Raw genomic sequence first — 13,932 nt, 5'->3', positions numbered from 1 at the left:
ATGAGAGAACATAAGGCTATTTGCTAACCAAGTTATTTTTCATTTGGGGTTTTTTTTTGGTGTGGGTCGGGTTTTTTTTTCCTTTCTCCTGGATTGACTCCACTTAAATACAAAGTTGGGGTTTGCTGAACAGTTTATTGAGGTAACACTTGGTTGCACAGAAACCAGCCAAGCTGAAACTGCAGTGGGCTTGTCTCCTGGCAAGAGGGATTTCTCTGAAAGTACAGTTCCCTTTATATCTAACTTATGATTATCTTGCTCTCTCCTTTTCATTATGCCATTGTCCTTGGGAGTCAGAGATTTTGTAAGTTATAAGAAAAGGATGTTGCCAAGGCTGTGGGTGGAGAAAGGTGTTGACATGGTTTCAATGGAGCTAGATTCCAGCTTTATAACAGAGGGGTAATGAACCATACAGAGAATAGGCTTTCCTAGGCTGCCCCTAAAATAAGTTCAGTTATGAATTTAGTGTTGTAAATGGCTATTTAATGGCTTTTTTTTGGGAAACAATTGTTTCATATCATTGTTTTTAAAAGGCACTTTCCTGTGTAGAGGGTAAAAACGGTCTGTTACTTTTTGCTCCATCTTCTAGCCATTGTTTCTAATAAAACTCTTGTTAATTTAGTGGAAAATGGGGAATTCAGAAAGCCAATACAGTCTTCAGGGATCAAAAAATCATGCTGCTGCTACAGCTGGTGCCAAGCAGAAGCCTTGCTCTCTGAAAATTCGCAGCATTCATGCTAAAGATGAAAAGTCTTGCTCTATGCATGGATGGGGACATACCAGCAGCGGCTCAAACTACAAATCGAGGTCCATCGCCAGAAGCTGCCTTTCGCACTTCAAGAGTAGTCAGCCTTATTCATCTAGACTCGGTGACGCTGTGGTAAAGGTCTCTAAAAGCAATGCCCATGCCAAACATAGGACAAACACCTCAGGGGACTACTGCCAAGGAAGTAGCACGGTGTTTTTGCCTGAGAACGGTTTCCACTATATTGGCCTTCAAGCTGGAAGCAATCATGCTGCCTCTCGAGAATGCAATGGACACATTTTAAATTGCTACGGAAAGAATGAGAGTCTTGCATCAACTTCCCCATCAGAGGACAGGAGGAGTCCAAAAGTTCTAATTAAAACACTGGGGAAGCTGGATGGTTGTTTGAGGGTCGAGTTCCACAACAGCAGCAACAGCAAGGTACCGACTGAGGAGTCCAGTGGACAGGTCCAGTTGCTGAGGTATTCGCCTGCCTTGGAATCTAAGCCAAATAACCTACTCGACATCAGGAGGAACTCCAGCGCAGACTGTTCTTCAAGCCATCGTCTGTCACCTACTGATTCAAGGCTTCGATCTAGTAAAGGAAGCTCTCTCAGCTCCGAGTCTTCATGGTATGACTCTCTCTGGGGAAATGCTGGGGATATCAATGAGTTGGATGGTCCGTATTTGACGAGGAGCACTCCAGATACAAGCATTCATGCCAGTTTCCCAGCAAGTGACAACAAGAAGTCCTTCAACCAAAGTTCATCTCTTTCCTCACTCCGAGATCTCTATAAGGATACAAATTTGGAAAGCACCCCTCCACCTAGGATCAGGCTGTCTGATGAGTATATTGACACTCATGGTAGCCTGAGCAACCGTGTCTCATTTGCCTCAGACATTGATGTTCCCTCCAGGGTAGAGCAGGGAAGTCCTGCACACTACTCCTCCTACACACTCCCATGCAGAAAGTCCAAGCCCCTCAGTGAGGATGCATCCAAGAAGGATACATTAAAAAACCGAATGCGACGCATCAGCGACTGGACAGGAAGTCTCTCGAGGAAGAAAAGGAAGCTGCAGGTATGTACAAACCCCAGCTTAAGTGCCTGAAAGTTGGTTTGTAGATTTCTCTTATAAATGTAGTGATTGCATCATGCTTGTCTTTCTCGCAGGGTAATTACTTGCTAATCTTATTTGGTAATTTGGGCAATTCTGAGAAGTATTGCATCCCTGGAGCTGTCTGAAATGTCAACAGCAAAAGACCATATATGTTTGTGTGTGCAAATTTTTCCCTTCTTATTTTGTCACCTTCTCAGCTGACTCCCAACTCTGCAGCCTAATCTCTCAGTGAATTAGCTTTTGAAATCATTGCATTACTTACAAAGTGACTTGGAGTTTTTAAGCCTTCTCTTTATTTCAACTATGAAAATATAACCTGGGTATCATATATATGCTATGAATCAGCTTACATTATCTAAAGAGTGTGGAAGAAGCAGAAGAAGGAGGATGTTATAAATATCCTGCAAGCATTCCCTATTTGTATTGTTGGCTTCATCAATCACTTTGGTTTCACTGTTGGTCCATCTCCAGTAAGAGAGGCAACTGTAGAGTCTTGACCAGAGCTGCTAGTTCTGCCTCCACCTGCTATGAAGGTATTACATGGAGTGCCCTCCTCCTTCCTGCATGTCAGCTTAGTTCAGCAGATGGAAAAGCTGGAATTGCCATCTGGCTCCTCATGAGATGATGATGTGAAGAAGGAGATGGAAGGAGGACAAGAGGGAGGGAAAGGATGATTCTTTAGAAGAATTTAAGGCTAATCCCATTAGTAGGAATTTGGGATGCCTATAGTCAGGATGCTCATCTCTAACTGTAGGCCCCAGAATCAGCTCTTTAAATGCCAGACTGTGCCTGGACTTCTGCACATGAGTTCACAAGCTGAGATGGAGGGCAGAGACTTTGGTTTTTGGTTTTGGTTTGGATTTTTTTTTTAATTTCTTCCCTGGTGTTTGTCATACAGGAACAGTCACTGTGCTCCTCTAAATGAGGGGTCTGTCCCCTTTCAGCAACATTGTGGTGCTGGCCACTTCAGAAGTGAGTGGAGAGTGAAGGGAACCCCATAACACATGCTTTCTGTGGCATGGAGAGCAAACACTGTCTCCTGTGTTGGAAATTCAGACAGGTATCATGCTTAACAGGCATCTGTTATTGCAGTGATGGACCCTTAGGCTCAGAAATGAAGTCAAATGAAGTCAGCATAAGGTTTGCCAGCATAAATCCTACGTAAGGGCTACAGAACTGGGAAAATGAAAATGAAAGCCGTTTATTTGGATCACTTCTTTTGTGAGTTGGTGCTCATGTATTTTATCAGATGCTGTCTTTTAACCTTCTTACTTAGCTATGAAAGAGAAGGCAGAAAAACGGGAATCAGTGAAGAGCCTCAGTGCCTTGTGCCAGGATTCTTCACTGGCTTCAACATCCGTAGCATTCTGGATTTTACAGCCAGGCTTTACATAAGATCTCTGCATCCCAGACCTTAGCCATGTATTACTTAGTTATGACATTTTCAGAATGGTATTTGTGGTGCACAATTCATAGCTGGTTTGAATTCACTGTGCAGTGAACTGACTTCAGACACAGCAAAGAAATTTGGCTGGAGAGATTGCATCAAGCTTGAATCTGATTCTGGTAGAAGGAAATCAGCCCTAACTCCACAAATAGTGATTTCTTAGAAAAAGGCATAGGAAATAGTTAGTCACTGATTTTCATCAGACAAATATCCCGTGACAGGAAGGATAAGAGAGGTAGTGAATGCTTTATGTTTTTTGCCTTCCTTGGAGGCTTGGTCAGCTCCTTTCCGCCTTGCATGCTTTGAGTAACCTGCTGTCTCGTCTGGGGGTTGCCATGTTGTTGTTTGGTAACAGTTATACTCTCACCGGGTCCTTTGGCTTAAAAATGCAGAAGTACTGTGTGCGGTTATAATCTGTCAGATAGCGAGTCCCTATTTGTAGGGCTGTTCATCACAGCGATTGTAGCCTCTGTGCTTTGCTCCGAACAGTGCGTCCCTTCCTCAGTACGTTACTAATGACTGTGAATCACTTGGGCTTGAACGTAGGTGAAAGCTGGAATATTTCCCTATAAGTAGGCCTAAGCGCCAGTGCTGGCTGGCTGGATAGGTCCCTCTGGCTGCCCCAGTGGAAACAAGTCAGCCAAGCCTCCTGCTTCTTGGGGGCACAGGACCAAAGGCACAGCCTTGGGATATTGAGGCCAGTCCCTTACCACTAGAAAGGCGTTGGAGTTTAATCCACTTCGTGAACAAATTGTAGCTTAAAATCCAGTGGTCTTCTCCCCAGCTTGAAGGCTGTTTCCAAACCCTCTTAATCTGATGCTTGCTAATTTGCAGAGTAAATGTAGTCCTGGCCACTTTGTTCTGATGCCAGTACTATCCACTATATTAGTTATCCTTCTGTATTATTTAATCTGTTATGATATATCTAAAAGGAGAAATGGTATCTTTCCTCAGTCCACATTTGTTGGGGCTATGCAGACTCTCTTTGGTCTCCTGTCTTAAGATAGGAAGTATGTTTCCTTTTCATTCTGGCACTCCTTTGCACCTGTTTTAAATCATCTATAAACAGATTTGGATATAGGATATTCCGGAGAAGCCCTTGTCTGTGCCCTGTCCAGTGACTTGGATGTTTCCTTATGTCTGACTTGATCTGATACTTGATCTGATATATCCTGGAACTGAGTTTGCGTTTCCAGTAACGGTCTCACGTCAAGACTTGCAGTCATTCTGTGCCATGACCCAGCTTTCATTGCACAAAGGTGTCCTAATGCGTTCCCTCGATGCATCGCTTGCAACTCTACTGCATGGCATGTCCTCATTTAGTTTAATCCTCGCTGAACCGGTGTTGGGGAGATGCTGTATCACAATACACTATGCGTGAGCAGCAAGGTATGTGTGATGCATATGAGACCTGTGGATAGAATTTAGGCAGATATTGCACAGTCAGCCACTGCTAAAGGGGGTGGTGTAAACTCAGTGTGCAACTGTATAACATGGAGAAAATGAGCAAATGCTGTGTAAAATGAAAATCTAGCCACCAGAAACAGCTGCTGCAGATGGGTTCTTCAATGAAGAAATAGCCACTTTATGGGAATAATTGCTGAAATGTCTTGACTTTATAAACCAGAGCCCTGAAGTATGGTGCAAAGAGAATTTAAGAGTACGTTGAGACAACCTCTTTATTTGGCTTGAAAACTGGCATTAGATTCTACTTTCAGCATGGGTCCTAATGAATTTAGCAGGCTGCGTTGTTTCCTGAGCTGTTCTTTACAGCCAATTATTACAGGCATCACTTTGTCTAACTGGTATCTTAGTTAGCCACTTTATCTTTAGCATTACCTATAACTATTCTAGAGTATATCTCAGACATTAAGAGATCTGCTTGGGTGCAGCTGAGCAGAAACAGTGGTAGTTTTCTATCATTGCTAGATGCAACAGAGAGAAAAGAAGCAGAAAGTCACCTGGCAGGGAAACCACCATCAGCAGCAATTTGGGTCAGACATTTTCAGTGGTGACCAGATACTGCTACAGTGACAGCCTCCCTGAGGACCAGCAGAGACTGCGTGACTCTGCCAATTCTGTTCTTTAAAAACAATAAAATACAAGTGATGTTGTCATGGTGAAGTGTACGTATTCATTTTGGATCCTGTGTCCATTTACTCTACTCTGGTACTCCCTCATTTCTATCCTTTTTGTGCTTGTGGAGAAAACATAGGATGTGGTTAGTGGCTGTTCATGGCAAGTTGTATCCCACCCTTTTTGTTAATGCTTGTTCCAGTAATGGCCCTTCACAGCAGACTCGCTACGTATGAGTCTCATGTTGTTTTTCTTAGTAGCGCTTTGGGAATGAAAGAAATACCTATTCTTAATAAACTGTATGTTAATGTTTTCTAGAGGACACTGGCAGTTGCTGGAGAAGAGTCAAACAATTAAAATACAGGATTTTGGCACACATGTGCAGAGACAGTAATTAAAAAGAGGATGGAGAAAGCTTCCAGGTTCACCCCAAACTGCGATGGCTGGCACAGCTGTACAATCCATGTTGTATGATCCCCCCTGATTTCCAACCCCTTTACCATATAAAAAGCAAAACTGTTGATGCTTAGGGAGTTACTCTCAGAGAACAGTGATTAACACTCTGCAATAAGATTTGAGGAAGGTGCTCCATTACCAAGAGAATTGGATCTTTGTCGCCTGACACAGTGAACTGAAAAGCCAGACTCAAACTTCAACGCACCGTAAGAGAATGTGGGTTTCGGTTCAAGTTGGCTTTTGTGAGGCCATGACCGGCAGCGTCCTGCTGCTTGAGAAGTGGCTTGTCTGGCAATGCTTGGGAAGGCGTGCAATCCCACTGTTGCTCTTGGCTGCGTGCTGGAGGTCCTGATGCTATCAAAACATGGCACAGCTTTTCCACTGCAGTTTTGAAGACCATCAAGTAGGAAGCAAAGGAACAAAATAGCAGTTGCTTTCAAAGCTGCTGTTGAGAGCAGCTCACAGGAGACCAAGGTTTATTTACTTTATTCATGTACAGAAGTCTGTGAGCAAATAAATGCTTTTAGAGATGAAGTCTAAACTTGAAAGTATAATAGCTTTATTATTACTGAGGGTAATAGCTTCACTTCTGGAATTGTTCATAGCCATCTCTTCTTTTCTCTTCCCTCACACTTTTACTGCAGAAGGCAGCAGGTTTTTTGTGTTATATGCTCTTAAATCTTCGTTGTTTTTACATAGCATCAGCTTGCTTTAATTGAGAAGACAGTAAATGGCTTACGATAGATGGTGCGGTTCTCAACAGTGAAGTTAGTCCAAGGAGCCCTGTCTTGGGTAGTACAAAAATGCCTGTCCATTGCTGGAGCCTGGGAGAGTTGAGAGTAGTCAGCACATTACTGGGAAAGACTTACAAAAGAAAAGGCCCAATCTGCTGACAAGGTACCACATCGACAAGCAGTGGCAAGAAGTGGGCCTACGTTAGCATTACTAGGCAAAGTTGAAGTCAAACCATCAGGCCTGATTTTTTCAAATACAATGGCCAGCCCTCTCAATAAAAGGGATGAAGTTGCGCAATGCAATTAGGAGAAAGGCCCGTCAGTGCTTGATGAGATAGTCAAGCTCCCAGGGGGTTTCCAGCAAGTCAGAAAATACACAACTCTGCAGTCTGGAGACTGGATTCGTGCCAGTCAGCAAGCGTGTCTTTCCTTTTTTAGATCACATCATCTGTTAGATTAGATTTTTGTCAGTTGGTCAATACTAACAAGCTTAAAATATTCTCAACTTTTGAACTCTTTTGTGTTGGTTAAGCACAGCTTATATGACAAATAGAAAGTGGAGGTAAAATCAGCCTATCTGTGCTGACACTAAATGTAGCTGCCTTGCACAAATGGACCATCACCAAAGTATTGAAAACCCTGTAATGATAAAGAAACTTGTTGTGACGCTGTTCCTGCTTGTACTCAAACAGGTGTGTAAGTGGTGGTGCCTGTGTCTCAGCTGGAGGATGTGGTTGTCTCCTAGAGTCCATCAGGTTTCAGCCAGTAGAAGCCCTGGTAGTTTCTAGTGAATCTGGAGATTACCTACAGGTCTCTGAGTTACCAAAGCTCTCAGACTTAGTGGTTAGGGTTTAATGGGGTTCTGCTGAGAAAACTGAGTGTCAGTGGCTGCCGAGGCAAAGCCTGTGATGTAATAGAGAAAAAAGGTGGCCCTTGATGAAGGAACTGGCCATGGCTACACATGAAACAAATTTAAATGCCAAATGAGGTGTGTGTTTTCATCATAGCTCTGGTGACTGATCGCTGGCAATTTCCTTTTTCCACAGGAGCCAAAGTGTAAAGATGGGAGTGAGTACTTTGACAGCAGAATGGACAACTTCACCACGGACACGCTGGCACCGTCACAGCTCTCTGCTTTGCTGTGGTCACCTGGCTCCAGCCACATCCTGTCCCAGAGAAGCGAGTCCACCAATGCTGTCAGCAGCGATGCCCTGAGGCAGAACATTTACGAAAACTTCATGCGGGAGCTGGAGATGAGCAGGACAAACCTGGAGAATACCGAGACCTCATCGGAAACGGAGGACTCCAGCGGCGAGTCCCTGAGCTCCTTGGAGCAGCTGGATTTGTTGTATGAGAAAGAGCAAGGAGTGGTGCGCAAGGCAGGGTGGCTGTTCTTCAAACCTCTGGTGACCCTCCAGAAGGAGAAGAAGCTGGAGCTCGTCACACGGCGGAAGTGGAAGCAATACTGGGTCACGCTCAAAGGTAAACCACCATGTTGCTCCTTTGGCTTGGCAGCAGCAGCTCTTTCCATTGTGTCTCAGCAACTTTTCATGCACGCTGGTTTCTCTTAGTAGGTTCAGGGGATCAGAAATTCATGCCTAACTTTACACAGTCTACCCACATGCTTTAAGTGGAGCATGTGCCCAAGCAGCCCACTAAATTGGGATGGTGTTCATGTGTTTGGTATTGCATATGCAGCCTTGTGTTTCGTACCGTAGTAGGAATTTTTGTCTGACTGCCCAGTTTCTGTACTTACTACAGAATTGGGGGTTTAGAAGATGCTTTTGCATGTTTGGAGGTCAAAGACCAAACTGAACCAAAACTGAGAAAAGTACAGAAGCTACACCTCTGTATCAGGGGAATTCAAAATTTAAGGATTAGGAGAAGTCCCCAGTGCCTGATTCCCTGTCAGCGGCATGCAGTTCCTTGTGTCCTGCCTCAGGTTTACTTAAAGCTGAGGTAAGTTAATGTAAAAATATTCAGTATGTTTCCAGTGCTTCAGGTGGCAACGTAACAAAGAGGTGAACTCCGCATGCTAGAGCATTTACACAAAAATCACGTGTGATTCAGGGCAGAGGAGGCCAAAGCAGCAGCAGCAGGGGAAGCCCTGCAGTGCCCAAGGCTTAGCTGCCACGGACCACTCTCAGGGCTCCCCAGTCTCCCTCCTTTCCCTGGATGGTCTTTCACCTTGCCCGCTCCCTGCAATACCAACCTCTTCTGGCTTTCAGCGTGCCCACCTTCCCATCTCCCCTGGCTGCTGCTGCCGTGAAACAGCCCCGTGGGAAGGCAATCCACTTCAAAAGGGGCTGCTGCTAGTGGGGTGCGGTGTGATTGCTGTGCTCAGCGCTATGCTCGCGGCGCATGTTGATGGCTTAGAGTAATTGAGCAGGTAGGTGTGCCACAAGAAGTGCATGGGTATCAGGAAGCGTGAGAAGGAAAATAACATCTATTGTGGGCAGGAAGAGGAATTTAATGGGTGAGTTCATAGGCTTTTTTTTTTTTAATTGCATCCAAAGGATTTGCCTTTCAGTAAATACAATGCTAAATTAACAAGTAAGGAAATGATCAAACTTAATAATTTCCTAGCATATCTAGGACGGGAGGAGAGAAAATAACAACTTTCCCACAGGTTGCTGTTTTCAAAATTCTGCATGGGTGCAGACCTGAAGAAAAATGAACAGCAAACAGCAAGTGCCTGGAATGTTGTCCTTGATAGTGGTGATTTAAAAGAAGAAAACTTGCAAGAAAGTAGCAATTCTGACTAATAATTCAGAGACCTGTTATCAAGGGATCAAACTGTAGGCGGTCTTAACAGTTTAAAACACTTAGCCTGATCATCAGCTAGCATGATTCATGCTTACAAGCAGTGTATACAAAGGGAAAAACAATATCTGAATGCACCCTCTCATTGTATGTTGCGTTATGGAGTATGAATATGAGTTTGACCTGCCTCTTCTGAAATTCAAGTAGTTTCTAAACAATCCTATCAAAACTCTGAGCTGAAATACATTATATAGTAGTAGTTCATGCATTTCTGGGATAATGAGGCTCTGGGAAGGAATTTAGGTGCTTCGTGTTTGGTTCTTTGCTGTAAAATTGGCATATTGGTGACCTTGAACAAGTCACGTCCCTTCTTGCTACCTGAATTTCCCCAGCTATAAAGAAGGAATAGTAAAATTATTTGTAAAAAGCTTTATTAACTTCTGACATTCTGAGAAGTATTAGGTACACTGCATTTTACTTCGGATGGGTGATATGGCTGCATTCACAGTGCAGATTCTCTTCCGCTTTGTTAGCTGTTTTAAATATACATTCCTCATTTCCTTGATCTCGTACCTTTATTGTGCTGTGGAGACTTTTGATGCCAAAATAAACTTGCCTGTCTGGATATCAAGGCGTAGTTCTGTTTTCATAATATGCTATATCAAGATCAAGGCGCTTGCTTTGGTTCTCCTTATACAGGGTTTTGAATAAATCTGTATTTAATTTGTTCTTGAAGTTCAAATAGCAAAGATATTTTAAAATATGACTTAAAATAGCCACATATGCAAATGGATAACAGCATGTTTCTTTGCACTCTGTTGAGATGTGTTTAATTATAAATAAGCAGAAGGCTTACAAACCATCTGGTTACCTGCCAGACTTCAAAGTATACATGTCCTGAGGCTTCTGCTCTGTTTTCACAGGGCCACCAAGACCTGAGCTTGGATGGTAACCCTTTAATAGGAGGAACTCTCCTTTCCATCTGTCTTAATTAGTTTATTTTAATGAGGGAAATTGCTTTCCCATTGCCCTCCCCCTTCAGTTCAAGTTTTGATTAAAATACTTGGACAATAATAACTCCTAGTGGGTCTGTCAGAAATTTATTAATCTAGCTGCTTCCAGGGATCACTTGGCTTGACCTGAAGGTATACCTGAGGTGCCATACACCTAAACACACACGCATGCCCTTTAAAAATTTTTATTTATGTACATATAAACTGTCAGGATAAAAAACAACGTATCTTTAGTTACCTTTTTGATAACACGTAGGGGGAATACAGAGTTTAAAATAGAACTTAATTTGCACTTCCTAAAATGCAGAAGTGGAAGTGGTTGTACAGCCCTGCTGCTGAATACAAGAGGGAACTTGGTTTTGTTGGTTTAGTTGCCCTGTTACACTGAAATGATGGCAGAAGTGCTATGCCTGATACGCGAACAGTAACAAACCATATACTTTTCCAACTGAAGAATTCTCCAAGTGTTTCTGTGTCATAAAGAAGACCAAGTGAGGGTTGCTAAGGGGAATGGATAGGACCAACTCTGTAGGATTTGCTTTTACCCAAAATATTCTGCCAGAGACACTGGACAGTAATAGGAAAAGGTGCACTTAAGTAGTACAGAGGCATTTCTATTTATTGGATTCCTTCCTTTGAAAACTTTTTAGTCAGTCAGGTGGTTTAGTAACCTCTGATTTATATTTCCCTTTTCCTTGTAACTGTTGTACATTCACTGGATCTCACTTTTCATACACTTTAGATTTGGACTGTATGAGGACTAGTGTATTCCACCACTTTTCACAGCACATGTGCTCCATAAACTCTAACAGGCCATCCTTCCCCTTTAGCAGACAGAATAATCCAAAGAAACCCTTGATTTTGGTTCTGATTTCAGATTTGACCTTTGAGGAAGCTCCTCTCAAATTTACCTGACTTTGGATTATGTGTCTGGGATTTTTAATACAGTATTAAGTGTAAATGTTAGAGAAGTACTAAAATAAGGTTGAACTCTATTCTTACTTAACTATTTCAAAAGCATCCACGACGGAAACATTGCGATTTCGCATGCTTTGCAGCATCCCTTTGATACATACTTCTAGGCATATTTGTGTGTGCGTACATACACACAATGTGTCACACAGAGAAACACCAACAGCCTGAAAATCAGCAAATCAGCCCAAAATCTCAGTTTTGGTGCCACCCTGTGTTGTGGTGCCTCTTTGATTTGAAGGAAAAACAACAACAAAAAATGAGCTAAAGAGATAACAATGCTGTAGCCCTAGTGAACTTAATCCTTCTATTGGCCAAGTTTCAAGCCCTCCTACTGAATATGTATAGAGGCTCCAGCAGTAATATAGTCGTGGATAGTTACTAGGCCCTAAGGGATCACTGTGATCATTTAGTCTGACTCGCTATGTAATATGGCTATAGGTCTTCTCTAAATTAATTCCTGAATTAATTTGAGCTTATCTATTGGACAAGGCTTGCCTTGCTGTAGAATCCAACACCAGCCTCAGATTTTTCTAACCGCTGAGGTTATTCTCAGTTTTCAAAATGTGTTTATAGTATCTGGTCTTAGTTCTTCCAGGTTACACATCCAACCATAGTATAGGATTAATTTATCTTCCAATTAAAAATAAAAATTAAAAAACCAACCAACCAACCAACCAAACAAAAAACCAAAAAAACCCAAACCCCACACCAAACTCACTGTTATTAAACTGTCATTTCCCAGGGGTGAGACTGAGTTTTATTTACTTATTTCTCTCGATGCACAGCTGGCTTAAGCAATTTTTGAGGAAGACAGGATAGTTTTTAGCTAGATTATTTTAACAATGCAGTTCAGTCTGTGACCCCTTGGACAGGCAAATTGGTGCATCTCAGAGGACGGTGGGTTGTAATGTGGGGCGGGAATGCAGGTGGGGACATGCCCTTCTTAGGCCAGCTTCACTGTCAAAGGTAACATGGCACAGTAGTTGTACTGCTGGGGATTGGGACCGAGTCTCTTCTGCTGTCCTCCAGAAGTAATTCCTCTTGTTATGCTCAGGATTGTCATCAAGGATTAAGTTTATTTTCTGGATGCAAGTCTTGTCCCTTATGTGTTATTCTATCTGTGAGACTGAACATGCTCCAACTCAACCCCTTTAAACCATTTTAAATTATTCAGATTCTGTTCATTGTCTAAGTCCATAATTTGCAGGTAAATTCAAGGAAATCCAGTTTAAATTTGAGAAGTTTATTCACTAGCATGTTGTTTGAAGACAAAAGTTTCTGCAAATCTTTTCAACAAATACAAAGATTTCTTAAGTGGCTGAGAGAGTTGGTTCAATTTAATAAAGAAACACAAAGCCGATTTAATTAAGCAGGAATTAATCTTTTCTACATGCTTTAACATTTTAATAGGCTGAGTTTATTCATAGAATTGCAGAATGGTTTGAGTTGGAAGGGACCTTTTAAAGATCATCTAGTCCAACCCCCCCCGCTATGGGCGGGGACATCTTTCATTAAATCAGGTTGCCCAAGCCCCACCCAACCTGACCTTGAACACTTCCATATTGAGGTACCCTAGGGTTTTTTTTTCTTCATTCTGTGCCTGTTTGTTGTGTCCCTATTAGATATCTGTTCCAACTTTTCAATGGTAAATTCATCATTAACTTTGCCTGTTTTCCAGTTTAGAGGATCATCTTTTTTTACCTCTGTTTGAAAGAGGACAGAACTGCTGTTCCCTGCCATTGAAGGGTGTCTTAATCACAAAAGCATTAATATAAGAGAACTCAAATGTGAGATCCAAGACTCACTTTCTCCTTATGTTTTTTGTCCCTCTGAACCACAAAGGTTGTACTCTGCTGTTTTATGAGACCTATGGAAGGAACTCGATGGAGCAGAGCAGTTTGCCTCGATATGCCCTCTTTGCAGAAGACAGTATAGTACAGTCTGTTCCAGAACATCCCAAGAAAGAAAACGTGTTCTGTCTCAGCAATTCTTTTGGAGATGTCTACCTATTTCAGGTAACAGTATGTATACATAACTGTGGTTGTTTCCATTTTAGGATGTGTTTGTGAATGTGCACATACATGTATATGACTGTGTATACACACACGTGCTTGTGCCTTTGACTTAAAAATAATAGTATAGTTACACTATTATACTGTATTATTATAATATTGATCTAAGTGTACGGTATGACTTCAGGTATATGATGTTACATCAGTTGGCTCAGTTAATTGTGGTTCAGAAACAAAAAGAACAGATCACAAATCTGCAAGACACTTTTGGTACCTGGTTGTTACAAGCTTCTAGAAAATCAGCTTTATTATATTTTTTTTTTCACACCCATTAGCATTTCACCCTTACAGAATGATGGTGGCCTCGAACAGAGTTTGCCTGAGTGAGATGTTTAAAAGAAGATGATAATTAATCTAAAGATCTTGGCTGCTTAACTGCGCCACTGGAAATGTTAATAAAGAGTAGTGTTATGTGGAACTGCCTGCATAAAAACATGTTGATTCATAGGCATGCTTGTAAATATCTCCAGAGACACTTTGTGCAGATGTATTCTCTTTACCTTGCTGTCCTCTCTCCACTAACTTGGCATAT

The 13,932-nt window shown here is 42.2% G+C and overlaps 1 protein-coding gene across 2 annotated transcripts in view; it reads left to right on the top strand.

Moving 5' to 3' along the window:
* TIAM2 (TIAM Rac1 associated GEF 2) overlaps positions 1-13,932 on the top strand; it is a 140,578-nt gene that overhangs the window by 51,011 nt on the left and 75,635 nt on the right. For both annotated transcript variants that reach the window (XM_075087883.1, XM_075087882.1), the window contains exons 3-5: positions 623-1,825; positions 7,624-8,059; positions 13,171-13,343. In XM_075087883.1, the coding sequence (XP_074943984.1) occupies positions 629-1,825; positions 7,624-8,059; positions 13,171-13,343 (1,806 nt within the window). In that variant the 5' untranslated portion in view covers positions 623-628. The remainder of the gene's footprint in view (positions 1-622; positions 1,826-7,623; positions 8,060-13,170; positions 13,344-13,932) is intronic.

This window comes from Phalacrocorax aristotelis, chromosome 3, assembly GCF_949628215.1.
Source record: "Phalacrocorax aristotelis chromosome 3, bGulAri2.1, whole genome shotgun sequence".
Taxonomy (NCBI): domain Eukaryota; kingdom Metazoa; phylum Chordata; class Aves; order Suliformes; family Phalacrocoracidae; genus Phalacrocorax; species Phalacrocorax aristotelis.
This window is presented reverse-complemented; position numbering and strand designations above follow the sequence as displayed.